At 41.4% G+C, this 27928-nt stretch overlaps 6 protein-coding genes and 2 long non-coding RNA genes across 18 annotated transcripts; 6 read left to right on the forward strand and 2 right to left on the reverse strand.

The window, feature by feature from the left end:
* The first annotated feature begins 1022 nt into the window (after nucleotides 1–1022).
* Nucleotides 1023–5314, forward strand: LOC112276985 (uncharacterized). Of its 5 annotated transcripts, none has more exons than XM_090247194.1 (7): nucleotides 1023–1100; nucleotides 1482–1663; nucleotides 1814–1918; nucleotides 2247–2522; nucleotides 2632–3209; nucleotides 3349–4213; nucleotides 4395–5314. In XM_090247194.1, the coding sequence occupies exons 2-7, from the start codon at nucleotides 1616–1618 to the stop codon at nucleotides 4932–4934; spliced, it is 2412 nt and encodes an 803-aa protein (XP_090103320.1). In that variant the 5' UTR covers nucleotides 1023–1100; nucleotides 1482–1615; the 3' UTR covers nucleotides 4935–5314. The 5 variants fall into 5 exon arrangements, with proteins under 5 accessions (XP_090103320.1, XP_024364632.1, XP_024364631.1 ...); XM_024508864.3 differs by having other exon boundaries at nucleotides 1024–1100; nucleotides 2241–2522; XM_024508863.3 differs by having other exon boundaries at nucleotides 1027–1249; nucleotides 2241–2522.
* A 164-nt stretch (nucleotides 5315–5478) lies between these two features.
* LOC112276988 (uncharacterized) lies at nucleotides 5479–7341 on the forward strand. Its single transcript, XM_024508871.3, has 3 exons — nucleotides 5479–5556; nucleotides 5698–6576; nucleotides 6851–7341. Exons 2-3 carry the CDS (start codon nucleotides 5890–5892, stop codon nucleotides 6953–6955), a joined length of 792 nt encoding a protein of 263 aa, XP_024364639.1. The 5' UTR covers nucleotides 5479–5556; nucleotides 5698–5889; the 3' UTR covers nucleotides 6956–7341.
* A 773-nt stretch (nucleotides 7342–8114) lies between these two features.
* LOC112276986 (E3 ubiquitin-protein ligase At3g02290) lies at nucleotides 8115–11133 on the forward strand. 4 transcript variants are annotated; one of them, XM_090247196.1, is made up of 5 exons: nucleotides 8115–8304; nucleotides 8579–8999; nucleotides 9755–10214; nucleotides 10386–10495; nucleotides 10864–11133. In XM_090247196.1, the coding sequence occupies exons 2-5, from the start codon at nucleotides 8877–8879 to the stop codon at nucleotides 10888–10890; spliced, it is 720 nt and encodes a 239-aa protein (XP_090103322.1). In that variant the 5' UTR covers nucleotides 8115–8304; nucleotides 8579–8876; the 3' UTR covers nucleotides 10891–11133. The 4 variants fall into 4 exon arrangements, with proteins under 4 accessions (XP_090103322.1, XP_024364636.1, XP_090103321.1 ...); XM_090247195.1 differs by having other exon boundaries at nucleotides 8122–8304; nucleotides 9752–10214; XM_024508868.2 differs by having other exon boundaries at nucleotides 8115–8999.
* A 190-nt stretch (nucleotides 11134–11323) lies between these two features.
* Nucleotides 11324–14173, forward strand: LOC112276987 (uncharacterized). 2 transcript variants are annotated; one of them, XM_024508869.3, is made up of 5 exons: nucleotides 11331–12434; nucleotides 12529–12608; nucleotides 13105–13155; nucleotides 13522–13565; nucleotides 13821–14173. In XM_024508869.3, the coding sequence occupies exons 1-5, from the start codon at nucleotides 12130–12132 to the stop codon at nucleotides 14034–14036; spliced, it is 696 nt and encodes a 231-aa protein (XP_024364637.1). In that variant the 5' UTR covers nucleotides 11331–12129; the 3' UTR covers nucleotides 14037–14173. The 2 variants fall into 2 exon arrangements, with proteins under 2 accessions (XP_024364638.1, XP_024364637.1); XM_024508870.3 differs by lacking the exon at nucleotides 13522–13565 and having other exon boundaries at nucleotides 11324–12434; nucleotides 13821–14016.
* Nucleotides 14174–14927: 754 nt separating this feature from the next.
* On the forward strand, nucleotides 14928–18680 carry LOC149986380 (uncharacterized). The gene is made up of 3 exons (XR_016500665.1): nucleotides 14928–17139; nucleotides 18181–18416; nucleotides 18541–18680. It is a non-coding gene; the product is annotated as an uncharacterized LOC149986380 (long non-coding RNA).
* Nucleotides 18413–20306, reverse strand: LOC112276495 (acyltransferase GLAUCE). Its single transcript, XM_024507877.3, has one exon. It carries the CDS (start codon nucleotides 20103–20105, stop codon nucleotides 18723–18725), a length of 1383 nt encoding a protein of 460 aa, XP_024363645.1. The 5' UTR covers nucleotides 20106–20306; the 3' UTR covers nucleotides 18413–18722.
* A 2429-nt stretch (nucleotides 20307–22735) lies between these two features.
* Nucleotides 22736–27825, forward strand: LOC112276493 (uncharacterized). 3 transcript variants are annotated; one of them, XM_073530896.2, is made up of 6 exons: nucleotides 22736–23101; nucleotides 24420–24517; nucleotides 24926–25408; nucleotides 25930–26188; nucleotides 26458–26662; nucleotides 26865–27825. In XM_073530896.2, the coding sequence occupies exons 3-6, from the start codon at nucleotides 25050–25052 to the stop codon at nucleotides 27530–27532; spliced, it is 1491 nt and encodes a 496-aa protein (XP_073386997.1). In that variant the 5' UTR covers nucleotides 22736–23101; nucleotides 24420–24517; nucleotides 24926–25049; the 3' UTR covers nucleotides 27533–27825. The 3 variants fall into 3 exon arrangements, with proteins under 3 accessions (XP_073386997.1, XP_073386998.1, XP_024363644.1); XM_073530897.2 differs by having other exon boundaries at nucleotides 22746–24108; nucleotides 24926–25375; XM_024507876.3 differs by having other exon boundaries at nucleotides 22747–24108.
* LOC141044880 (uncharacterized) lies at nucleotides 26344–27067 on the reverse strand. Its single transcript, XR_012216629.2, has 2 exons — nucleotides 26926–27067; nucleotides 26344–26741 (listed from the first exon to the last, which is right to left on the reverse strand). It is a non-coding gene; the product is annotated as an uncharacterized LOC141044880 (long non-coding RNA).
* Nucleotides 27826–27928: the final 103 nt, after the last annotated feature.

Raw genomic sequence — 27928 nt, forward strand, 5'->3', positions numbered from 1 at the left:
GAAAACATTATAATTAATATACACATTGTAAACAAAATCACCAAGAGAGAGAATGGAAAAAAGCTTCATTGCTGTGTACTTTATTACAAGACCCCCTCTCTAATAGCAACTAGTTTGCTGCATTGTGTACCTGCTTATTAGGGCTGCCAATCAAAGGGCTAATTTGTCTCCTTTGATTTATCTCATTGATTTAAATTATTGATATTGAAAAAAAATGAGATAAATTACTTTAATTTATATATATATATATATATATATACACACACAAATGAACTTTGACATATTACTAATTTTTCTATTAATTCAAAACGTTTGAGATATGAATATTTTTGACACAATTAAACTTCTTGAGTAACACTTCAACATGTGATAATGCATCACTTAAACAAATTCGCCAATTAATATTAGGAGCTACGAGTTTCAAAACACAGTGTTCATATTTTTCTAAATTTGTTCATTCCCGAAGGAATTTTAGAATAGAATTAAGGATTAGATATTATAAAACAATGCAAGAAGTTGGGATGGTATATACAAAGCTACTAGTCATCAAAGTAAGCAATAAAATAATAACAATAATAACTAAAAAAACCAATTCGAATTTGAATTAGTTAACATGTTTCAAGATTTTATTTAACATAATTAACGTTAGCCTTGGTTGGACATCATCGTTACCCTACGGAATGGAACACAATACAATTTATAAGTGGGAAATTATTCCAATTCAAAATTAGAAAAAGATCTAATCAGGGAAACGTGGGAACATAGTTGCGAACGTCCCCAATCCCATGGGAGCAGATACGAACAAGAATGGGAACAGTCATTAGAACCGCGCGGCGCCGGGAACGAAGTGGAAAGAAATAACGAGAACGCGGAAAGAAATAACTGGGTCGCGGAAAGGAAATGGCGGGGGGGAGAAAAAGACGGGGTGTGGAAAGAAATCCGGCCCTGGTCTTTATTCCCTCGGATGCGTCTTTTCAGGGAAGAGGGGCTTTTGCCCATTTATAACGGAATCCTGGAGCTCACTCACACTTGCACTACTACTTTTCCCGCAGTTGTTGTTGTTCGTTGTTGTTGCTCATGAGCATCTCGCCGCGCACGTCGTAAGTTCGTCTGTTAGGGGTTGCGCCACTTGTGCTGCAACACTGGTTACCGTTTCATGCTGCAGGGGAATCAATCTGTCGGCAATTGTAGTTGGGAGAGATTGGTGGTGGAGTTACACAGCGTAGACAGTAATTGTGGGGATTGCCTGGTGATTGTTTTTTCCTACTTGGGGTGGAGCATTTGTTGTTTTTCGAAGAATTATATCGATAGGTGTTGTTGTGGGTGTGATCCTGGTCGTACGTGGGTGGAATTGCTGGGATTTGACGGTGGAAGGAAGACGATACTTGGGTTTTAGGGTTAAGGGAGGAAGCGTTTGGATTTGGAGGTTTTGTTTCCTGTACGTGAGAGGACGCTGAATGTTGCGCTGTGGGGGTTTTAAGGTGGAAGAATGGGAGTAACTTTTTTTCGGAGGAGGTCATGTGTTTCCGTTGGGAGTGTATGAGTCTGGGAGAAGAGGGATACATGCTTCCCCAACAGGGGAAATCATGCGCTTTCGGTAGAGGGTTAAATTGCAATGGAGCAGCTCGTGGATATGGGATTTCCGCAGGACCTGGCAGCTAAAGTATGGCGTAAGCTGGCTGATCGGCCCAGTTTATATCCATTTTTTCAGTTGGTAGCACAGGTGAATGGCGTTTGGATTTCTTCATAGTGGCGACGCATGTTTGGATCCATAATCAAGCTCATCTCTCTTTGTTTGGGTATTGCCGTGCAGGCATTAGCAGCGACGGGAGGAAAATCTACTCTGACTGCAACAGAGTGGATCCTTGGTCAGATGGATTCTAGAAATTCTTCCATTCCGAAACATCAACTCCCACAGGTGTGGCTTCAGTTACACCTTTCAGATTCATTCATTGAGCGCTACTTTGAAACCATGCCTTACCTTCCTTCTTAGAAATGGTGGACAAAGTGAAGAATGTACACAGCAGCATAGCAGAGAGTGGATCGTTACAAGCTGTAACCCCACCTGGATATGCCAACTAGTTAAGTGGCTTTTATTTTGAACTGATTGAACATGATTAACTGAGAATAATTAACGTCTGCACGGGCATCTAATTCAGACTTGTCCCAAGCAGTAAAGGAACTTGAGACCACTATTGTATTTTGCGTCTTATAAGAGCTTGTATGTTGGAATTATGTAGATGCAGGGGCGTGTCGACCAGTATTTTGCATCTAGTTCCGGTAGGAGGGTGGTTCATCAGTTAGGGGCAGGTAGCTCTAATTTTATGTTCCAGTCAGAGGAAGAAAGCAATGTACATTGGAGAACTAGACCTTCGTCAAGTGTATCTCCATCCCCTGTCATTGAGAGTGCGGCTGACTTTGAGAAGAAGGGGTTTATGGCATCTCCCTCAACTGGGAAAACTCAAGAGGAAGATTTTCGTTTAAGCATGTTCCGAAATGGCATTCAAGCACTTGGGAATCAGGTAATTTATGGTGCATCCGTCGTTTGGATCTGGAGCCCTTCCATGCTTGGTTTTTTAAATCAGTGCTTGTGGGTAATTGTGGCTCTTCCGTGTTACTTTTGTGTCCCAGAGTGGCAGAGAACATTCTGGCTTTACTCCTCCTGCTACAAGTAAACCTCGGCCTGCAGACGGAAATGAAACTGTGGCTTCTACCACTCTGAAGTGTTCAGTCCATTCTCACCCACCAGTCCTGGAACCCTCTTTAAGCAAGAGGCAAAAACCGAATGAGCCTGTTGAGCAGCAAGATGACGCCCCTGTTTCAGTTTTTCCTCGGGTTCAGTCCACTCCTGCACCAATTTTTGGTACAAAGACTTCCGTTGGTAGTAGGAAAAGCTTGGCACCCCTCGCAGAGCGAATGCGGCCTGCTTCAGTGGATCTCGTAGTGGGCCAGGACCACTTACTAAGACCAGGTTGTATACTGCGCAGTTTGATTGATAACAATACTCTCTCGTCCATCATTTTCTGGGGACCTCCTGGTACTGGGAAAACTTCGCTTGTGCGAGCCATCGCACGCGCTGTATCGTACAGATTCATTGCCCTCTCAGCAGTATCCTGTGGGTTGAAGGAGGTGCGAGAGATTTTGGAAGAGGCCAAGAGGGTTCGGAAATTTGGGGAACGCACTCTCTTGTTTCTTGACGAGATACATAGGTTAGTTCAGATTTTCTGTGCATTTATTTTCTGCTCCCCCTCTCCCCCTTCGGATTTACATCTTCTCTTAATTAGTTTCAACTACGATGGTATGTTTTACCAAGTAGTTCTAATTTTGCTGAGTGTAATCTGTACCCAGGTTCAACAAATCTCAGCAGGATGCATTTCTTCCTTACGTGGAGGCTGGTCATATAGTGTTTATAGGAGCAACCACAGAAAACCCTTCCTTCGAGATCAATGCTGCGCTGTTGTCTCGATGCCGAGTACTAACTCTCAATAAGTTGCAGCCTGAGCATATACGAAGTCTGCTGGACAGAGCAATTTATGACAAAGAAAAGGGCCTTTTGTTGTCTTTAGTTGGATGTGCTCCCGAGGACGTTGTCAGGGTTGAGGAGGATGCTCTACAGTTTCTGACGGGAGCCGCCGATGGCGATGCTCGCGTTGCCTTGAACTCTTTAGAAATAGCCGGATTAGCTGCTTATCGAGTTTGGGAGAGCACTCCTCGAAAATCTAGTGCAGATGATAAGGCTGTTATTAGCGTGCGTGTTGATACTAATCTGAAAACTGACGTTGAAAAAGACGGACATGCAGAGCTTTCAAAACAAGAGTCAACATCAACTTTGATGTTGGTTCCTGCCACAAACCTGAAGCTGGACATATCTGGAACCAGTTTTGGAACAAAACGGATTGAAATACTTAAGGAAACTTTGAAGAAGGAAAATTCCCCTAATTCTCTCGACGATTACACGAAGCCATTTAAGAGGTTTGTAGGGGGCAAAGAGGTGGTGAAAGGGGTCAAAGAAGTGAAAGAACGTTCACCGAGTGTAGAGGCAGAACGGGATCCTGCGGGCCTGGAGAGGAATGGTAGTAATTCCTTCAGCTCCGAGAAAATAGAGAGGACAGGAGGCACCATGTACGACACCACTGGGGAGGTCGGTGGAAGTGTTGGAATAGGTGCTGAGATTAAAATAGAAAGGAGAAATATAGTGGTGACTCTTCAACAAGTAAGTGACGCTAGCCCTTCTTTCATCTAGTCTTCAATCCTGTTTATTTATACCCACATCTTTAAATTCACTGTTTTATTGGGATTGAATTAATAAGCACTCTTTACTCGCAAATCACTCAAACCATATTTTCTCCATCTGCGGAATAATCTCCAATAGTAAATTTCTTACAATTTGCCAGGTGCAAGAGGCCCTTCAACGGTCACATGTTCTGTACGATAAAACGGGTGAAGAACACTACAATATCATTAGTGCACTTCACAAGTCAATGAGAGGTGGAGATCCGGATGCAGCAATTTATTGGCTTGCACGGATGCTTGAAGGAGGAGAGGGCCCCTTGTACATAGCCCGCCGATTGATCCGTTTTGCCAGTGAGGACGTCGGCCTGGCGGACCCCCAGGCACTTGTTCAAGCCGTTGCTTGTTACCAAGCTTGTCATTTCACAGGCATGCCGGAATGCAACGTGAATTTGGCACAGTGCGTGGCTTATCTTGCACTCGCGCCAAAATCTGTTATGGTATACCATGCCATTGAGGCAGCGCAGCGGCTGGTGAAAGGAACCAAGCAAAATGAACCTGTTCCTATGCATTTGAGAAATGCTCCCACGCATCTTATGAAGGAGCTTGGGTATGGTCGCCAGCCAGCTGAGCCACCTGCTGATTTCCTTCCTCCGTCTCTTAGAGGGCATAAGTTCCTCAATGGTCTCACGCCAGGGTCCTGAATCAGAACGATTTTTCATTTTGAGAGAATCCAGGATATCCACGAAATTTAATGACCCGAGAACTAATTTGAGGATCAGCACAGCAGTGTACAGTGTTATCTTTGGAAGCCAGGACTTCTTTGAAACGAAGGCCGTTGGGCATTCGTCAGACTTTGATCGAATGTTGCAGAAGTAGATGGTTATGTAGAACAGTTTATGTCGTACACGCCTGTTTAGTTGTAAGAGCTGAACTAGATGGTAAGGTGGACGTGCTAAATCTCGTTCAATTACTGAAATTCAGAAGCTCTGCATGAGGTATGGATTTTGTTTACAAAATGACTCCTTTGTAAATATTCGGTGGTAATTTGTACATCTACGGGAATTGGCACCCCTACCCTAAACTTGGAGGTGACTCCTATTCATGCAAATTGTATCAGGATTGGGTAGAGGCAAGGATACGTATATGTGAGCCTCTCGGAATTGACGGTTTAGTTTAATACGCTCCTGGAGTGTTTAAAAACGTATTTTACGGATGCTCTTTCCATTCTCTACCAGAGATGGGTGATCAGGTCATCTTTTCGACAGCGATTGTTTTTGTGGATGATTTTTCTGAATCTCTGCTTTCGATAGTCTACCGGTTCAGGTATCAGCCTCACCTTTGTAGCGAGTGAATTAGGGACTCTCAAGGCTTCCATATTCCTCCCCCCGTTTTTTTTTTCACGGGCAATATATTATTGAAATTTCTATCGTCCAGACATCCGTCATCGAGCGTTGAATCTGGCAGGTTCCAAGTGGCAAGGCCTGAACCCGGACGCAAGAAATCGCACAAGCAACGATTGGCTTCTATTTCACTGGAACACCTCGAGCCAAGTTGAGGCCGCAATTTGCTGCATTCCCTGCACGACACATTCGCTCGGGGGATCCCGAATTCCTTTTAAGATCTTGGTTTCTATGGTCAGGATCGAAAGTGTCCAGGATGGTACTAGAGCAGTTCGACTGTGCGCCGTCGATATTGCCTTTGAAGAATTATAGTTGGATTTTCAGGAAAGTTCTGTACATCGCCAGCCCTCCATTTACCGATGGCTCTCCCATGACAGGCGTGTACATTCACCACTTAAAGCACTTGTGTGGTGGAGATGACGCAATGAATTTTTTGCGAACAATACGAGTCAGCTGGTGGCAAGTCTGTCTCTCGAACAATCACCCCACATCTCAAAACTCCTGCTGTGGAAATCCTAAGCTATCGGTGCTCAGAACTAATCACTCAGGTTGCTCGGGTCAGGCTTTCACTACTGCGCAAGCTGTTTGCAGGATTACTTGGTCACCGTTGTGGTTTCAAGAGCTTGAGTGGAGCACGCGGACTATTGGACTGGGAAGGATGGCAATCGCTAGGTTAGCCGTAGCGTCGATGCCTTCCGCAGAGCTTGTTCGAGTAAATTGGTCTTCTTCTGCTTTGAGTGGAGATGGCTCTAATAGGCAGCTGTATTATCCGGTGCACAGAGTATCATCTGCTAGCTTGCCGCGACCGGCACAGCCTAGGGCGATGGGGAACAAAAACGATGGCAAAGGGTTGTTTGCACCGATCGTAGTAATAGCGAGAAACGCCATAGGAAAGAAAGAGTTTAACCAACTTCGCGGCAAGGCTATTGCATTGCATTCGCAGGTATGTTTATGTTTACCTTCCTCAAGTTCTTGCACCGTGTCTTAAATGCCTTACGGATTGAGAATTTGATGCCTTACTTGATTTTGCTGCTGTGTTAGTGAGAGGGATATCTCTGGGTTTTGCATTCTAGAGCTCGTGTTTATATTTTGTGTGTGTTCTTTCATGACCTAGTTCTTCTTAGTCGTCCTCGGGGTTCACGATCTCGTGATACATGCCGAATGAGTTCGGGAAGAAGTTGTGCAAATTAATTGAAGGTCTTTGCTGTCTACTGCAGGTTATTGGAGAGTTTTGCAAGACCATAGGTGCAGATTCTAAGCAAAAGCAAGGACTGATCAGACTTGCGAAGAAGAACGGGGAGAAACTGGGATTTCTGGCCTAATTGGCACTGGGAAGATTCCACGACCACCCACTAGGATTAGGATAAGACGATTTTTTTAGAGGCTGTAAGCAATTGGCAGTGCACGTATCCCCAACTCTTTGTTTTTCCTCTTTCTCTAAGAAGGGTGTGTCTGGCCTGAGAAAAAAACTATCGTGTAGCAGTTCCATATTACGCAACTGTCAGCAGCCCCCCACCAAACTGAGGCAGGACGTATCTACGCTTATCTGCCCGTCGTCGGAGATGGGTACGATATGTATCTTTGGAGGAGAGGTTTACTTGTTTGCCCTTAGATTAGTTAACGCAGATATAATTCCCCCCCTGAAGACCCGACCATGGCTTCTCATTTTGTTAACCACTTAGCTGTAATCGAATTTGTATCAAATCAACCCGAAGCGTTTGTCCTCTTGATTTCACTCGAACTTGGTATTGGGGTCTTCGGCACTGCGAAATGGATAACCTTACTCAATTCTCGAAACTCACAAATTTCTGCGCTGCAAATTCATCCCCCATCAGCTTCCAATACTCCTCATATTAACTGTTTTCAGTCGTTACAGTCCTTACATGTTATGCACTTGAACCGGTACCTCTCATCTCGGAAGCATCTCTTTTTGATATATTTTTAATAATCATGTATGGGCCAAAAAGGGATGATACAGGAATGTTATCCTTTTGAATTCTCCCTTGAATTAAGAACCATGATTGAGATCGATATTTTAATGAGCGATAACAACTTCCAAATGCAATGTTGAAGTCGTCGGAGGTTGGGGAGCATTGTAGATTACAGTAAAGAGCTCGTCGTCCTGGTAGCAAATCAACTCAACACACACGACTTACAGAAGATATTACACAGAAATAATGGAATGGGATATCCGTCACAAAAATCATCATATACTGTTTCTGAATGCTCGTTTGGCATCCCCTTCGCCCCTACGCCTTGACCCATTAGCCCACTTCAAACTTGGCAATTCCACAACCTCAAGCTCAGATTTAGAACAAACTAAATTTAGGAGAAGATTTGGATTCTTGGGTACCTTTTTAAATGAGTCTCCACAGCTTTTCACTAGCAGGGTTTTACTTTTTTCAAGTCAGAAAATAGCCGGTAAGTGTCTTACCGAGAACTTCCATCGCTCACAAATAGAGAGGGTAAATGAATCTTCATCACCCACAATTCATCTCGCCATCGATAGCAGATACATTAGTCTAGATCCGTCGTTATGATCTGCCTAAGGGCGAAGCGAAGCAAATGACGCATATGCTTACAAGCGTAAAGCAGTCTTGCTGGTTGCACACCCAGAGCCTCCTCCTCATGTGGTGCATTTGATCGATAAGCCCCAGCCTCGGATGATGCGGTATTTTATCCCCCCTGCTCTCGCATTCTCGCATTTATTACGCTAAGTAATCGGAGGAAGGAACCTTGGGCCCAAAGTGTTACGCACAGATTTTGGAGGGATTTGAGGTCCTTGGGGGGTGTGATGTGAGGATTGCCAGGATCGCGAGAGGCTACGGCGTTGCTTTAGCCTTAGAATTGCAAGCATTTAGCTAGCGAGAGATAGCGAGAGAGAGAGAGAGAGAGAGCTTTCTTCATAGTTTGAAGGTTGAGATGTGCATGGGTGGTTGCTGCAGGCATCTGTGCAAGTGGCGAACACCAATCTGCCTCGTCCTGGAGTATGCGTATTCTCTCAACTGGGGTACCTAGTCCGGGGTGAGGCAGCCGAGGGTAAAGGTTTGCCTTGTTCGGGGTGTAGTTTTAGGGATTCTCCAGAGAAGCATGGTTTAGGGGAGTCGGAGGTGCGGAGTGGGCGCAGTGCATGGTGAGACTGATTTCAAGTAACGAGCTTGTTTCGGTTGCGGGGAGGCTTTGAAGGTGTTTGTTGGATAGCGAGAGAGAGAGGAAGAGAGAGAGTGAGGGCGAGAAAGAGTTATGGGGTCGCTGTGTTGCTGCCTTAGTCCAGATCACTTGGAGGACTATCTGCCCTACCAGAGCGCTACCATCATACGAGAATGCCCTTGCGTCCGTTGCTGCATGCGCTGGTTTTTCAGCACGGTACTCCGCCTCACCTCATCCTTTTTTTTTTTGTTTGTGGAAGCCTGATCGTGTCGTGGTCTTTCGGGTGTCCACTTTCCCTTGGTCTTTCAGCAGGGAGCTTCCAGCAGTACAGCTGAAGGTATTTCCATATCTTTTTACATAAGCATGCTTGCTGCAATCGTTTGCGTCAGGCATTGTTTGGACAAGCGGGACAATACCGTGCAATTGTCTGCTAGTCTTTGTAGAACTGCAGCTTCTAACAAGTTAAAATTGGTTTCTCTGTATCTAGCCGAAATTCCGTCCTTTGGAATTTTGGAATACAGACACATCAGCCAACAGTTAAAGCGAAGAAGTAGCAGAGAATTTTAGGTCTCGCTACAGTCCCATAGTTTTCCCCTTAGGGTATCATGATTCTGTATTCTAGCCTTCTTCGCTGGATCTGTTCTTTGAAGTCCTGGAATGTAACCACCACCTTCTCTGGTGGGATATCGTGTGTTTTGAAATGTTCGAATTATCATATTTCAGTTCGTAGACAGGCATGAACAGTCTCTAGGTTACGAGCTGGTGGTTATCATGTATTGATACATCTGTTTGTTAACGTAGAGGTCCACTTATCTTTTTATAATGTTTAGCTTCGGAGAAGCAGAAAGTATCACTCGTAGTATGAGCATTAATCTAAGCTTGGAGTCGCTGGAAGCATTGAAATCTCTGTTACAATCATTCCTCGAATTTCTAAAGCTTGTTGGCGGCGTTGATGACCCCCTCTGCAGCAGCATTACAGTACAAATTTTGATGAGTTAGACCACCAGGAGAACATATTCCCCAGTCAAGTGTCCTCAGCCAGCGGCGCAGGTTCCGTAGGTGGCAGCAGCAGCTTAGACACTTCCATACCCGAGGTCTTTCAGGCACCTCCAACGCCTCTGCCTTACGATTCCGATCCCCGGTACCTACGCTCCATTGGCCGTGATGGTCTCAATTACAGGCGAGACAAAAGTGGCATGAGCCAGATGAGTGGAGGGGAAGGGCAACCCTTGAGACACAGCAACTCGGATGGAGGCCTGGGTGGCACAGCTTTGCAAAGACGGTTTGGCAACAGCGGGGGGTTGGACCTTGAAGAGCAGACTCAAGGATTGAAACTAGAGAGGACTTCTCTCTCTTCAAAAGCCTTTCCTAGGGTTGAGTCTGCCCTTTCTATGCTAGACGATGAGGATGTCTGCCCCACTTGTCTTGATGGTACTGCTCTCACCCTCTTTTACGGTTATGCTTGGCTTTCGTAAGAGTGTTTCTTCAGTTGCTCATGTTGCAGCAGCTGCCGATGTGTGAGAATGGGCTTGGTTTGTTATTTTATTTTATTTACTTATTTATTTTTTCCTTAAGTCATTTTATTGCTTGTTTCATTTGCAGGGTACACTGTGGAGAATCCCAGGATAACCACTGAGTGTGGCCACTACTTCCACCTTTCTTGTATTTACGAGTGGATGGAGCGCAGCAATCACTGCCCTCTTTGCGACAAGGTATTCGCTTGAGCAATTTATCATGTGTGGTTTGATTCTTCGGGTGCAGAATGCTTCTGACGGCAAGGGGGTTGCCTAACATGATCATTTTAGCCACCACCTAATAGTCTTGTGCACCTCCTCTGTCCAGTACTGTAGCGACAGTTGTTGTTTATATATATATATATACATATATATATATTAGCTCTGGAAACTTGAAAGACGAGATGAGTCCAGGGATGTGTTTTGACTCTGCCCAGTGTACCGAACCATTGAGGAGTGGGGGGGTTGGTATAGGCTTAGTGCAGTATGAATCCGTGTGCTGAAGTCATAAGCGACGCTGCATCCACTCACCATACTGATGTGTGTTTGAACCAACCATACTGCAGGACATGGTTTTCGATGAGAACTTCTAGGTCGAAGTGGTGAGAATGAGGATTCTTCCCCTAAACCCAGGTCTAGTAATCAAATGAGGCAAGTGAGTTCCCCCTCAAACAAGTCCATTCCAAGTGTGCCCAATCGTCGGCACATTGTATTCGTTGCGAAGATGAGCAGGCAGCCAGGAAACCAGGACCAGTCTTGTGTGCATTCAATAATTGTATATATTCCCTGAATGTCTTTTGACCCTTTAATGCATACCAGAACAATTGTTCAGTGTACCTGAGAGCCCACCTTTCTGAATGCCGAGCTCTTTAGTCCTTGGTCTTGTTGTGTATATATATCCTCCTTGCACTGTCTCACTTCGACCCATGTTGTCTGATGCTGAATAGACTGTCTTCAGTTTTGAGCCTCTCTGAACTTGAATGCATGCTGAATTCACAATTGTTGTATATAATAACGGTTGTGCAAGTACTCAAGCTGTGTGATGTGTGTTGAAATACACTACATATATATATATATATACAGTTCATATCCGTCAGCAAAGACAAAATCTTGGAATGCATTGCCTTTGTGCCGCAGAACAACGTACTACAGAAACATTTCTATCAGCCTAAAAATTTATGAATGACTACGAGAATGGGAGAATGTGGACGAACGAATGAGGACAACTGTGGCCGGAGGATGAATGTAATTATAAACATAAAAATTAGGTCAGAAGGTGGTTTGAGGAGAAGTCATGGGATGGTGTGGGTGGATTTCAGCACGTAACGGAGCTTGCATTCTTCGACGCTTGGCTTGGAGATCCGAGACCCAGATGTTGCTGCAGCCTTTCTCATGTGAAGAGCTTCTTCATCTTCCTCGTCTCTTTTTCAGAAGTTTTTCTAACAGCCATGATAGGACTAGGCTAAGAATGGGCCCACACTGATTCTGTGAGGAGGAGTTGAAGGGGAGGGATCTGCAGTCTAAGGAACAAAGTCAAATCATCGACACCCCATGATACCATAGACGAGACCCTGTGGCTTTGATTTCATGAACTCCGCGTGAAGCATTTGAATCCCATATGGGTCCTCACCACTAACCTTGAAGCCCTAATTCCGTGATTTCGAAGCAAAAATACGATACGATCGGTGTGTGTGTGTTGGCCTTGGAACGCGTTCTGTGTGGTTTGGTGACTGCTATTCCCGAGCGTTGGGCACAAGCCAGACCCGAGGAATTTGGAGCAGGGTTGCGGAATTTGAGAGTCGCGAGGACGAGAGGGCTCTGGGTGGCGCAACATGGAAGGCGTGGGCGACGACGAAGGAGGGTTGGAGGAGTATATGTCGAAGCAGGATCGGGACATGCCAGGCACTTTCTTCGGCATGACGTCGATGGGCGACGATCAGTACCTGAAACACAATGCTCGGAAGCCAATCTCGAAAGAAGTGCATGAGTTTCCAGAGGAGAATTTCTGGAGGGCGTTCAACCAGATCGCAACCCTAAATGGGAACCCTGATTGCTGCAGGCGAGCCAATTTGCCGAAGATCTTCGCCCTTGCCATCGGGAGGGAGTTGGAAGAGTATGAGCTCCAGTTTGTTCTTCGGTAATTTTGCTTTTTTCTTCATCTTCCTCTTCGGCTTTTTTATTTTATTTTAATCTTTTCTTGGTAAAAAAAAAACATGGTGTGATTGATGCAGGTTTGTAGACTTTGGAAACCCTCACAGACCAGGGAGAATTGACATCAACGAGTTCACATGTGGAATAAAACACATGATCAGTAAGCCATTGCTATCACTGCTGCTTTTCAATAGCAATTTTTTCCCATACAGACAAATTAGTGTAAGTTTTATTATGTCTTTGTATCAATTTTTAGTATATATATATATATATATATATATATATATAGCAATTGATTGTAGTTGTCATTTTTCAAAGGTTTAACAAAATATGTTGCAATACGTAACATTACTCTTCTTATCACTCAAAGAGAAGAATTATGTTAATGCCAGGAATCTAAGTAAAAGTGTTATATGCTACAGATAAAATGCGAACAGAGTCTATCTAATTTCATTTTGTTATACAATGGTTCATTATATATACATATATATGCGTATTATGAAGAGTGAAACATACAGATTTTTTTTGTGCTTGATGTATTGATAACAAGTTAAACAAATAATTAAATTAGTGATCGTGAAAATTTGATTTGGGTAATTGTGTATATACAAACATATGACCTGAATTTGTAAATGTGATTTTTTTTTTGTTTGTAGACATGGCAAAGAATAACTGCGCAAAGCCTAACTCATCTTTTGTTGGAAACGGTACATTATGTTGCATTTCTTTCATTATAAAATATTAATACTTGTGTAAATATAAAAAAGGGGAGCAAATTATTTTATTTCGTAATTGTGTTCAGTTGCAATATTACATTTTTATGAGTTGTTGATACGCTACAGAGAACTTCGATAAGAATTTTAAAATAGACTCTTTGCATTTTTATCACTTTTTTGAATAAGTCAAGGTGATTGATTCAAAAAGGCACAATTGTGCATGGTATTAGATGTGAGGCTCTTATTGAAACGTCAAATATTGAACTTCAGCACATAATAATTTGATATAATAAATATGAGCACATACAAACATATTTTACAAGGATATGAGCTCCCTTGATGACATGAAAATTGCAGGAAAAGCACTGGCTCCATTACCACTTGAAAATTCTTTTGCAAATGTAATTTTTTTTTTTTGTTTTTTTGTTTTTATTTTTCTTAAACTAAAATTTTAAGATATTTGCAACTCATACTAATCTGAAATGGATTCTATGACATAATAATCTTTATTTTCAGTTTCTTCATTTAGTCTGTTTCACTATATTATAATTCAGCTGTTGAAATCCTCGTAACACATAATTTTTTTAATATAAAGCATCTAGTTGTGTAATTATAGTTATGCACAAATTAACTATAATTTATTTATTGACTTGTAGATGCAAAATAATTTAATAAAACATTCTCGCAAAGAAATGGGTCCCACTAAGGAATTTCAAAAACCTATGACTGAAAATCAAGAAATTGGATGGAAACAAGATTTGAATACTAAAGGAGCACAAATTAGATCAAAAGAATGGTTTGGTAGGAAACGAAGTGATGTCACATTTAATGAAGGAGTTTGTCTTGAGAATGCTTATGGAGTGATTTCGTGAAATTTAAAGCATTTAGAAGTTAAAATTTTCAATACATACTTAATAAATAAATACAATTGACAGTCTAATATCATTTATTAACATATGTAAATATTTAGTTATGTGTAACAATTTGAATTATGATTTTTATTATCTTTTATTTTGAATTTTCTGATTTATACATTCAAAATTGATATCATAAATCATGTAATTGAATTTATTTTATACAAGTAGAATTATCAAAACAAATCATTGAAATGTAAAATATCAAGTAGTTTGATTTGTATCATAACAAATAATGATAACAATTCTTTATCCAAAAACTAATCAAAAAGACTAGAATAATTAATCTATTTTTAGAAATATGAAAAGATTAATAGAAGGAGTCTTCTTGATTTTAATGTGATAAAGATATTGACCTTTGCATCAACAAAGAGATTAAAAAATGCATGCTTAAATTTTTTGCAAATTTCATCAACAATAAATATTTTCTTAAACATAAACATAGTTGAGAAAAACATACTTGCAAATAAACATGGCACAACTTAAATCAAAATGTAATCTGTTCAATAAGTTGTTCAAATAAACATGTTATTTATTTTAAATTCTTCAATTTAATATTGACCAAATTATATTCTGAAACAATATTTTTATCCACACCTTCATGCAAAATTAAAGATTAGTTTGTTATCTTATAATATAATAGTTTTTGTTGTAGTTTATCTTGGTAATTTTTAATATGTGAATTTTTATTCAATATTTTTTTTTGATCTTACAGTGTTTTCTTACAATGTATTTACCACAACCAAAATTTGTATGCATGTTTTATATATCTTTACTTTATTTATTTATTTATTTTGAAGTAATAGTTGTACATAAAGTTTATTTCTATCTTATATATATTTTTATTTACATTGATAGAGTTAATTGTACAGTTCATAAATTTTGAATCGTAATTCAAAGTACTGATTCATTTAATGACTAGTGAATATGTATTAAAGCTATTGTATATGACAGTAACATCTTAATAAACCACAAAGTTATGAATACCAATTTAAAACAAAGACTTCTTAATAATTTTTGTGCAGTGAAAAATAGAATTGTAATAATATTTATTATCATTCCTATTATTTTAACTTTATTTTTATAATGAAAACCCAAAAACTCAAGAAAAAAGTATAATATTTTGTAACAAACATGGTGTAACCACAATAGAAAGTTCGCATCTTCTTAAAAATTTGTGTCTCTCATTTGACACTATAATCAGCACTATTCCCATTATCATTCAAAAGGTGACATAACTAAATAATCAAATTAATTAATGAAGCTTATGGGAATTAATTTGGAACACAGGGGACTTCTTTAAAGTTTTAAAAGAATTAAACGAAGCCTAAAACCAGCCTTAAAGTGTGAAAAGCAAACTGGATTTACGTCCGGCGACGCTGTAGTAAAATTGCTTGTAAAGCTTCGAAGTTGGGATTGTGGGTCATCGAAGCCTTCGAATTAAGCCTTACTTAAAGAAAAAAAGATCTCACTTTTGTGAGCCTAACGAGATATTCTTCAGGAAATTCTGCAAGTTTGAAGACAGGCCACGATTTGTGCTGTGTGATGGAAACAGTCCTCGGTTATTACGCTCTTGGTTTGTTTGATTTTGTTGACAATGAGTTTTTGTAAAAGTTCGTTGCAGTTGTAGTTAGTCTTTCTGATGTGGTTGTGAATATATATATATATATATATATATATATATAGTTTTGTCATATTTACCTCCGTCCCTGTTGCGTTGCAACGGTTTTATAGTCCATCTCTTCACATATTTTATGTCCCAGAGTGATTTAGAAGGTTTTGGGTGATAATGAAGGGCAATACCGGGTTTCTGTTCTTGGTTCATTGGCGAAGGCTATTTTTTTTTTTTTTATTGGAGTTTAAAAGTTTAAATTGTGTTCGAAACAGGCAGACTTGGATGAGCAGCAAGAGCGTTATGAACTAATTTCGCAGCAGAATGTGGGTCGCACACAAGTAGAGCATCCCGCTACAGACAATGCTGTGTTTTTTTTTAAAAAAATTAATTAAATTTTATTGGCAACAGCATTGTCTGTAGCAAGTCTCCATGGTCTTTGCGGTATGCAAAACACTTCATGCGGAGTTCTCACTCTTCTTCCACTAAATGGATTTTCACGACCCATGTATCGGCATCTCTAACCAGTCGATCTTGTAGATGCCATTTGTGATTGGTGCCCTGGTTCCATTTCTGCTCCCCGCATGAGGGACAGGAAAGCTCTGCATAATGCTTGTTGTTATAATTTCTAGTTGTTGGTTGAGTCTTGCATTTAACTCTCGTGGCCCTCATTTTCTAACTGGTCTTTGTGCAAAAGAACCTTTGACACCATTTTCTGAAATCTGTTGACTGGCCTTGTTTTAGTATTAATAAAACCCTCACGGACAGGAATTAGGTCTCTCGACTAAACCAGATGATTCAGCTATGTTGGTTGCCGTCTATAAGGCGTGGGGAGTGCCGTGCTTAAGCAGGGTGCCTCACAGTGTGACCTACGCATGGGGACATATATATATATATATATATATGTATATGTTTGTGTGAAGCTTGCAACCTGTTTCTATATTTCTTAATATTTCGAAAAAACAATGGAGAATGGGTGGCATTAGAGTTAGTCTCATGTCGTGGTTTGTACTGTCCACCTCATACCTCCTAGGTTGCCATGTCTACCCCTCCTTTATTTGGCAGCTTCTGCAGCGATTAATTAACGGTTCTGAAGAAAAGATTTTCGGAATCATCGGGCATATTCTCAACAAATTACAACAATTTTCTTGATCTCGCATGGATAGGCCCAGATCAGAAAGAGAACGGAGGTACAAGGAAAAGCAGGATATGGAGGCTCCCAAGTGATTTAAGATTTTATCATCTGGTTGCAATAATTTTGGAGCATTCGGATGGTCCCATATCTGGCATATTGGCAGGGTTTGAAATTAGTTCTAACTAGGTGTCTGGATTTAAGCTGGAAGCGGGAATGCAGCTGGCATTCCAGGATTCGCACACTGTAATTGCAGATGTCCAGGCTTGCTTTTTTCTGCTTCAAAAGTCCCTACATCACGTGGCTCCAATCCTGAGGTAAAATCTGCATCACATTTTGCATCAACGTCTATTTGATCTCCGTCAACACCTGCACAAACTTTTGCATGCGAGTTTTGTCGTGTCGACCTGGGAGTTGATGTTGCTAGAGAGGGAACCACATAACTGTTGTCTTGAATTGGACTGCCACTCCTTCCGTGCATTAAACGTCAAGCTAGCTCAGTGATCTGGGTACAGGAGGTGCCTGAATCAGAAATATAGTCACAGGTTCATCATGGCAAGCGCCTTGATGACGGTTCCTGGCTGTGGGACTTGTAATACTTTAAGATTTTCTTCAGTTGTAGAAACATTGGTCGAGGATGGCGTTAAGGGTGAGAGTGGAGGTGGTGCACTAGGCTGCTGTAAGGTGTGCTTGGCTCCTACTGTTGTGGAAGTGGCCCAGCTGAGGATGAGGAGTGCAGGATGGCGCTTCTGGATCATCATAATTCCCTATTGATTTGGTCCGTCTTGACTGAGGCACACTATTCGTGTGTTGAGAAACGCATGGTTTGGTTATGGCAACCTCCTGCTGGAGTGAATCTGATCGCAACTAATGATTCTAATTAATTAGAGCACTCATTAACATCAGTTGCAATATCCATTACCACACCAAAGAGAACAACGTATCATCATCTGTAGCAGTTCGCCATCTGATGTGCACAGGACAATACAGCTTCGAACATGAAAGCCAATTCGGAGGCTGCTAGTTTTTGACAGCTTTGAGACTGCTTTGCAAGCCCACCAAAGATGGCTGGAATCTCAGACAGAAGGTTGCGTTGTTTGCAGCTGGAGAGGCTAATGGCGTTTGGCAGTTGCAAACTGTGTTTTTAGCAAGTAACCCAATTCTGCGATCTAAAAAGTCTCTGGACTTCCTCCAGGAATTCTCGCAGCATCTCCGATTATGTGGAGCTTTCTCAGAGCGGGGTTCAATTCCTGTCATCAGATTCACAGTTCTTATGCATGAACTTACTTCGACCCGATATCAGGATTTGGGGCGAAATATCTTTTGACGGCCTTGTTGCCTGTAATGTGAATTTCCAGGCTTAGACTGTGCGTGAGGTGGATTCTCTGCACCCTTTCTATCGCTATAATTGTGAGCGAATAAAGAATATACATGGTCAATTCCCAAAACTCCAGCGTAGTTTGTATGGCCCAGCACTACTGCGGGAGATGCCGATCCAAAGCAAGTACCGGATTGACAATGACTTTGTAGACGGCAATGGGGACAACAAATCAGAGCTGATCAACAAAGAGAGGCGGATCGAAGCACGAATGGGGTAACGTCAATGCTTGAATTAATTATGTGTATTTGAATTCCATGCTATACAATTGTCTGTTGCTCAAATCGAGTTTCAAATTTGAATAAACTGGCTTTCAAATGGTGACCTCCATCATCTGCAGATACCATTCCTCGACTTGGAGTATTTGGACTGTCTGGATGTAGTTCTCATGAGCTGTATTACATATCTTTCACTCAATCTGTGGTTGAGATTCTCAAACAAGCCTGATAAAACTTTCTTACTGTTGCTTCTTTCCTTCACGTCTTCATCGAACCCATTGATGAGGTAGGCAAAATGCGCCAATTATGTACCTGAATTTGATCCTGAGCTTATGTCTTTGAAGTACTTGTTGAATTTCACCATCTCGTGCGGCAGCAAGGTCACCAAGAGCAAAAGCCCACCATCTTCAGCAGGATCAGTCACAATTAGAACATATTCTGATGTGCCAGGGAAAGGCGGCCCGGAGTGAACGGGCTTTCCCCATCCATAGTCATGTTCGTAGAATGGGATTTTCCACCACGCCGAAACCAGACAATCTTTCGTGGTCCTAACAGCCGGCAAGCCTTTGTGGATCTGGAGCCAGTCAATCGCGGACCGCACGTAGCGTTCGTTAATTCTCGCAACAGCTTGTTGGATTTTATCAACGCAGAATGAAAGGGGCTCCTGCAGAATCTCACCGGCTGGGGCACTGACGTGAGCCGAGATAATGGAGTTGCCGCAGAAAGTTGGCGGGATGGGGGGCTGAATTCTGGTTCTAAAATCCACAGCAATTAGAATGTTGGATATCTCCTCGGGAGCGAAGTCGAGACAGCGAGTGCGGGATCGCCAGAAGTGAGCGATGACGGCCTCGAAGGAGGAGCATTTTGTGATATTCCCATCGGCCATTGTGATGGCCTTCAAGGTTTCGATCTCGATCTGGGACAAGGGGATGTGCTTGGTAGTGTACTCGGGGCCAAGTGCTGGCGTCTTGTGTGCAATCACACTCGGAAGCTCACTGAGTTTGAAGCACTCGGAGTGGGGGAATTCTGGCGTTGGGGGTTCTCGAGGGGCGAGAATCGTTCTGTCGGGGTCAGGGAATGTGGTGAGCGCTTCCCCGCGTGCTAACGCGCAGAATGAGCGAAAGAGTAGTGTCGTCGACACGCCGTCACACATCGCGTGGTTCATTCGGAATCCAACGGTGAAGCCTCCGCACCGGAACCTCGTCACCTGGACCCTGAGGAGGAATTCGTCATTCATGACACCTTGCACACCCTTCGGCGCCGGCATCAGTTTCCGAAAGTCAGGATTCATGACCCTTAAATCCCCGATGTCCGCCAGTGTCTGTGGCGAGCTTGCGGTGACGAATCCCGCTCCTGCCCGGTTGCACTTCAATTGCAACCGCCCCTCCTCACTCTCCTCAATCCTCCCCGCCATGAAGTGATACGGTACCAGGAGCTTCAGAAAGGCCTCCTCTAAAACCGCAAACAAGGATTCTGTGTCTCGCTCCTCGTTGGGCGCGTACACGAAGAAGGTGTCAATGGGCTGCACCAACAGGAGATCGATGTTGGACAGGTAGAGAGTGGCCTTCTCCGTGGGTTCGATGGGGTTCAACACCTTGACGTCGTGCACCTGCACTGTGAAAGGATTGTAGCAGTTGTCATTCTCGTTGTGTCTTTCGTCGACCTCGATTGCATCGGCGTAGGTCATGGTTCAATCTGCCTACCGTAGGTTGAAAGGAATTCTATCTCACTAGCCAAAAGTGATGATGGATTCGGATCAGTGTGCACATTTCCCCGATAAGGAACCAGCGCATGTGTGAGGGGTATTATAGAACCCAGCCCCGCTAGAGAGATATTCGCACAATCTTCTTCACCAGCTAATATTCTATATCCAGGCCATGCAAATGGTGCACACCAAGCCACCGGTTTGAGCCTCGGCGGTGGTTCGTCATCTGCACGAGCAGTCACTCACTGAAAGCATGAGTTTGGTGCTAATTACAGGTGCCTAATCATCGAACATTTTTCGTTAGTTTCACAGACCGAAGTGCATGTGAAGTTTAGCCATATACTTCGATTGTCAGATACAGACGTTTTAACCAACTCGTGAAAACTACTTCGTTCCTTACACAGCTCTCCCCACAAATTCAGTTTGTTGCCCTTCTGAATCCAGTTCTGGTTTGCTGTCAACGTTGACGTCGCGAAGTCGTCGCTCGGCAAGAGACGAGCCAAACGCGTGAGGGTAATCCTCGCCTGCCATGACCCACTCAACTGAAAGGCCTCAAGTCTGCAGAGACTGACAACCCTGTTGAGATTACTCTCACCATCGCTGGAGGTTGACTGCTCAGATACCCGATCTTCATCGATTCGGTAAAACCTCATCCTCATCGACACCGATCCAAAAAAAACCCATATACACTCCCGCACCGCAGATCGGGTCCACGGCAATTCACAACCACGAAACCGTAAGCCACCACCAGTCAGAGTTGCGAGCAGAGCGACCCATGAATTGTTTGTTGGAAGGGCGTGGACTCAGCCACAGCAGCAAATCCCTTGCGCATTGAAAACGCACCATCGACACAATCTCGACTTGTCTACGGCACACAGTGCACTAGGACCATCAAATTCACGAAGAAACAAGGAAAATCTTACCACGCTGGGAATAATTCCTTCTTCGTTTTTTTGGTGTTGCTCACAAGGATGGTGTTTGTGGGAGCAGCTGCGGCGTGAGAAGCGCAACAAATTGGGGGTTGGAAACTGGGTTATGTGCCTCACGATTCCGGTAACACCATGGGCTCGTTTCTATGATTCATTGTTTACTGTTTTTGCATCTGTTATTGTGCAAGTGTTGTTTTTCTGTGTTTTTGGATTCAATGTTGTTGCTATATGCATCCAGAGTTTTGTTGGTGTGGGTTCGAGCTTTTCATGGCTTGTGTGTTATGGAAATGTTTGTATTTGACAGCCTGAGACAGTATTTGTGTGGGTTTGCAGGAAGTATTGCATACTCTGACAAAGCTTTTGGTTTTCAACTTGTGTGTGTGTGTGTGTTTGTGAGTTTATTTGTTTTGATAGTCTTTTACAATTCTTTGAGTATTTCTTTTGAATGTACTACGTGGATAATTCCATGTAAGGATAACTTATATATAGTTTTTTTTTTTTTTTTTTTTTTTTTTTTTAAATTTCCTCCCCTCTTTCCCTTTATTAACAGCATAATTAATTCTGTTTGTTTGTGTGTTTTTTTGGTATAATTTTTTTAAAAATTTAACTTCTTTAGTTTATTAATAATTTTGGAGCCCACCCAGATTTAAATAAGTTATAGAAATATTTTTTTAAAAAAGTATTTAGTGAATCTCTTTTACAATGTAAGACACTTAAAAAATAGAGGGGTTATTTTAATTTATTATTATATATATATACGTGAAAAATTATCAATAGTATAAAATACATATATTATCAATCTCTTCAAATGAATAAAGTTAATGCTCAATAAGTAGTTTAAATTCAGTAAATAATAATCACTACGTGAATTGAAAATTTAATACTTTATTTTCTTGCCATTTGATATTTAATTTAATGACATCTTTATTTTTGAAGAGAATGATTAAATTTTAGCGTAATAATTTTATAATATTAATCCATAAACAGAATATAAAATTATTAACATTTTTTCACAAGATTTATATATATTATATTTTTGGTTCATTTGAAGATAAAAGAAAATTATTTATTTATATAAATTTGATACCTTTTAATGATTTATAAATACGATATTTTATTTTATATTCTTCAAAATAATATCAAATACAGTAATCACAGTAAAATTAATTTACTTATTCATTTAGAAAATTATTTGATTATTTATAGTTTGATATTTTTATGATGTATAATTACATAAATAAATAAATAAATGGTAATTTTAAAACCAATTATTTTTTTATAGCATAAATTGTATACAATAAAATTGCATTAGTCTTTGTTTTAACAAAAATTATAATCATACACCATCTTGATGTATACACCATACATATATACATCATTTTCGAATATATACATCATCTTGATTTATATATACATAAATTATAATCATACACCATCTAGGATTTAAAAAATAATATTTAAAAATAATTGTATATATAAAATGTATTAATTTTATTTTTTTTATCATTTTAAAAATATTAAAATTTAAATTATATAAATAAATTATGATTAAAAATATTTATTAAAATATATATATTTAAAATTATTAATAATTTCAAAAAATAAATATAAAAATAAAAAAATAAAAAGAAAATAAAATTGCATATGTTTTTGTCATTAAGAAAAATATAATAATTGTTCGTAAACTATAATATTTTTTGAAATATTTATAACCGCCGGATGAATTTTGGTAATAACTTGTCAATTTAACAAAACTATAACCGCTCCAATTCTTCCTTCTTCTCTTTGGTCCTTTTTTTTTAAACATTAGAAATTGTTTGCTTACATTCCTTAAAATATGCATCTTTTTTCTCTTGTCTTCTTATGCCTATAAATGTACTTTAATTAAATCTCTACTATACATAATTCACGTATACAAGCTATAAACTTCAACACAAAATCATTTTTTTAGGTTGAAAATACAATCAATTGACATACAATTCAATAGATATTTAAATCTATTCAAATCATCACATAAAATTTATAAATGTACAACAACTCATAAATTAGGTGAGCAATAGCTAAGCATCTCATTTAATATATTTAAAGCTTATGTGTAGTTATGCATAAATTGATTTACACATCAATTACATTTGTCAAATAACACAATTTGCAAATAGAGAAAAAAATCATTTTTTTTTTTTTTATTTTAAAGGAAATCCATTATTACAAATTCAACGAATGATTAAAAACGAAAATTCCAAACTAAAATCATCATTAGCAAATTTTGTGGATCACCAAATCACACATTTTCAAGTCCACACATCCAACAAAATTTCTCACAATTACCTCACAAAGAGTCAAAAACTGGGTATTGAAACAGCGATAATGGTGTTATCAATACAAAAACAGCACAAAAAACTTCATACATGCATCGAAAAAGAACGAACAAAAGAGTGAAAGCGGAGGAACATGCAAAGCAAAGTGGCTCAAAATGGCAAAAAAGAAAATGCAGAATGCTCAGATACATAAATAGAATAGGAAAAAAAAACACAGAAAAAAGAAAAAAACTGTAGAATAGAATACAAGGTCAGTTTGTGGCGGAATCGACCTCAGAGCTCACTTCGAAGCGCAGCTGAAGGCGGATTCGCCATCGCCAGATCCATCGAAGCTCTTCATGTTCTTGGTCGTATCCCTGCAGTGACGCTGCTGCCAATGCTGTGCTGCTACTGATCCTTGTTGTAATATCATCAGCATTGGCATCAGAAAGCAAGTTCAAGTGCAAGTGCAAGTCCTCTGCTTGTATTGTGTTGTGTGGTGTTGTGTTGAAGCATCACACTCACGGTGGCGATGTGAGATCGATGCCAGTTTCTGAGCAGCTCGGGAGCAGCTTTTTTTGTGTGTGTGTGGGTGTATGTTTTTATTTGTTGGCTTCGAGGCTGCACTGTTTTCTTGACGAAGAAGCCCCAGTTATTGTTATTAGCTCCGTGGTTGTTGCAGTATTGGTGTTGTGGAGAGGAGGGCCTTGCAACGACACCCATCTTGCTTCAACCCATGCAACGACGAATCCTGGCATTGTGTGTGATTAGCTTTTGGCTCTCTCTGAAGTGCTGTGTTTGTGTTTGTGTTTATTTTTCTGAGCGGAACCGTAATGTCGATCTCACGTCGCCACATGGGTTATTCTTCATGAGATTTTACATATATTGATGGAGCGAAATAATTACGATGCGATGCTGTTGTGTTAGGAATGATCTCAGCAGGCAGAGATCCACATTTTTGGTTTTGAGTTGAGCCAAGAAGATGACTGATTACCATGTTGAGAAACAGACGCTGTTGTTGAAAGACTCGTTTCAGTATTGGGCTCATAATTTGCACGTTGTATTTGCAGGTAACTGCAGTGTCATGAGATTGGCTTCTTGCAAATGAGATCGACAAAATTGAGTTCAATTTCTTGGAGCATTGCAGGCACTGGAGCACTTCGAGCAGGTTAGCCATCAATTACATGCACAAGTAATGTAATCTGAGGATCAGAGCAATGATGCAGCCAGAACAAAAAGAAATAGATACATAGAATAAAAGAAAATTAAATTTTCTGTGGCAACTGAAATTGTAACAAGATGGATGATGAACTGTGCTCTTTGCATTCGCATGAACATCTCACCGTTGATAACTGAAATGATGAAAAGAGAATCATTCATATGTGTGTGTGTGTGTGGATATATATATATATATATATATATATAGTCATACATACATCTGTGAGACCTGTTAATTTAATCATTTTACTTGGTTTCATATTATCATTTTCTTAATGGAATTAAGATCCAATTACTCTGATGCCGAGACGTAGAATGAACTAGCAGCAATTGCGCTGATCACGATATGCCAATGCAGCATTTTGGTGGGCCGAAGCTATACAAATTTTTTTAGGTTCATTTCCGTGGAAGAAGAGACTGGCAGGGAGCGGAGAAATGCAATTGGACTGCCAGAAGACGAGAACAATCTTCTTCACATTTTTATGAGGTCCAGTTCGCGACTGGCAGAGCACCGGATCGATGAGAACGATTCGAGACCAACAGCCGGGTGGGGAGCTGATTTCTTAGAATCAGCAATTCAATTGGTGGACAAGTGGCACATCCAGAGGTGGGGGAAGAGGGGGGGAGGGGCAGACAAAATGAGCGTAAAATCGGTCCAGAACGGAGACGAAGTGTTGAGGAAAGGCCCATGGATGCCGGAAGAAGACGAGATTTTGGTCGAGTATGTGAGACAGTTCGGAGCTCGAGACTGGAGTTCCATCAGAACCAAGGGATTGCTGCCCAGGACTGGAAAATCATGTCGATTGCGGTGGGTGAACAAGCTCAAACCCGATCTCAAACGGTAAACCCACCTGTCTGTTGCATTGAATCATTTGCCCTTGCAATGCCTTCCAATGACGTGGTAATACTCACGTCGTAGTTTAGGAGGTTGCTTCTCAGATCCTGTAGAGAGAATCTACACACAGGAGAGGAGAGTGCGAATGCATGCATGCACGGCTACTTCCTAACGTTTGAAAGGGAAGATGCTCTTTCTGAACTGTTTCTGAAAAGTAGTTGCAGAGGAGCCCTTACTGTGTCAGTAAATGTTGCATTTAGATGTAGGATGGCTTTGTTTTTTTATTTTATTTTGTTTTATATTAGACTTAATTGCACAGTTTCTTACCCTCAAGCGAAGAAAATTACCTCGGATGTGCATATCTGAGGGGTTGGGTTGATGGGTGTGATGGAGGCAATACTTAAATGAATTTCCTAAAACTCTTGCTCTATGGTTGAAGCTTGGCTCGATGATGTATACCTGCTGTAACATTAAACAAAAATAATCCAACAGAGCAAAAATATTAAGTCGGGGTGTAAGAAACACAGGAGTGGGTGCAAGTTTTCACCTGAAGAGGAGAAGCTGGTAGTGGAGATGCAAGCCAAGCTCGGCAACAAGTGGGCCAAGATTGCCAGTTGCTTACCTGGGCGCACCGACAATGATGTCAAGAACTTCTGGAGCACCAGGCAAAAACGGATCTTGAGAGCTCTGCAACGCCCCAAGATGGCCTCCGGCAGCACAGATGCTTCAGCGGACACGTCAGATCTGAGCAAGGAGCCGTCATTGACAGACTTCGGAGGATTTCAGGTTATTTCCTACCTTTCAAGTCGTTGAAGATAATCGTCAGGATGTTGGCCTTGGGAAACGCCCGGGTGTATTGAAGTAAGTCCTTGCAGAGCAGACAGAGTAGCAGCCTGAGCCTCTAATTCACGGCAGCACACAAGAATTTGGTCACACAAAGTAGAACAAACTGAATCACCTGGATACCACAGAATGAAAGAGGCGATGGGCAGTAGTTAAGAATACACGGCTTGTAGGACATCATATCTTCATGATTGTTTCATTACTAATCGCAGGTTCACAGCCCATCTGGAGCCGCCTCAGTAATTGGTAGCGGCATGGGTCACCAGTTCATCTTTGCGGAAGGTGACAGCGAATTCAGGGACTCCGCCATGGACACCAGCCGGTGCCACATGCGCCACCATCTCCACGCTTACAATGCCATGGAAGCTGATGATGTTTTAAGTAGCCATCACAAACTCTCCGAACCACTCCCTGCAGGCAAGTTCTCCCTCACCTTCACTCCATCCACACGCCAACAAAACTCCAACATAACCACATAGCCACAAACTCTATAACTCTGCAAAAATTCCCACCACAATAAGCACATCTTGTTTCAACGCCTCCATCCCTCCTTCAAAAAATCATCAAGATATTCGCAAGTTCTAAGGCTTAATTACCATAACAATGTGCACATTAACAGGGGAATTAGGGTTTCATGCCACCGAGAAGGACCTCACGACGAGCATGGCCAAGGAGCTGACCGATAGCAAATCCCAGACTTATCTCCACCAGCAGCTCTCAGTTGCCCTTCCCTGCGTCACAATTGCGTCCCGCACCACGCGCTCTATCAAACGGAGGCCGCGCTCGCGAAGGGACGCTCGCTCAACCATCCTGTCGTGTTTTGAGCAGCCGATCGTGGAGACCACCGATCTCTCCAACCCCCTGGCCATCTCCGAACTAGGTACCCCACCAAACATTAGCGACAACTTCCCCATCTCTCGACCATCGCACACCATCCCCACTCCCATTTCTCTCAACTCTCAGCTCTCTCTCACTGAATCCACCCTTCAGCCCAACAACCCCTCCAACACCACCAACAACTACCTGGAGTTTCTGCTGCAATCCGACGGCTCTTTGACACAGAACGTGCAGATCTTTTCAACGGAGTTCCCTCTGTTCCTCACTAACAGTCATCAATGGGAGAAGCTGCCGATGCTGTACAGCGAGAACTCGAATTTATACGGGGGGTGCAATACTAAAGACACCGATTCTTGTAGCCCTGATAGTGTGATCACCAACTTCACCGATGTGTTTGATTCCCTTGAGCCTTTGAACTCGACCCCATCAGAATGGTGGGTTGCGCAATAAGTTATAGGAATTAAGGTTACGGAGTTTAGGATGTAGAATTTGGGTGATTTGAGCCACTGTAATGCGCTCAGGAATGTGGGGCAAGGGATTCCAAGTTCGAGGTAGTCAGGAGAGCCGGAGTGGTGGGTGGAGAGTTGTGAGGCTTGATCATCAATCGACAGTGGAAACGGTAGACAAAAGAGGAGTAGATTTGTTTCAGACTGTGCCCGAGATGTGGAGCTTTGACCAACGAGAGTGTGTAAGTGTAGTTTGTATAACGGTATCTATTGTAATATATATATTTTTTTAATGTACTTTACTGATCCAGTATCACTGTATCTGTTCTGTTCAATTGAGGTATATACATATATATATATATATATATGTATCTGTGTGTACTTCATATGTAACATGATA

The sequence above is a fragment of the Physcomitrium patens genome, chromosome 24 (genome assembly GCF_059467195.1).
Source record: "Physcomitrium patens ecotype Gransden chromosome 24, ASM5946719v1, whole genome shotgun sequence".
NCBI classification, from domain to species: Eukaryota; Viridiplantae; Streptophyta; class Bryopsida; order Funariales; family Funariaceae; genus Physcomitrium; species Physcomitrium patens.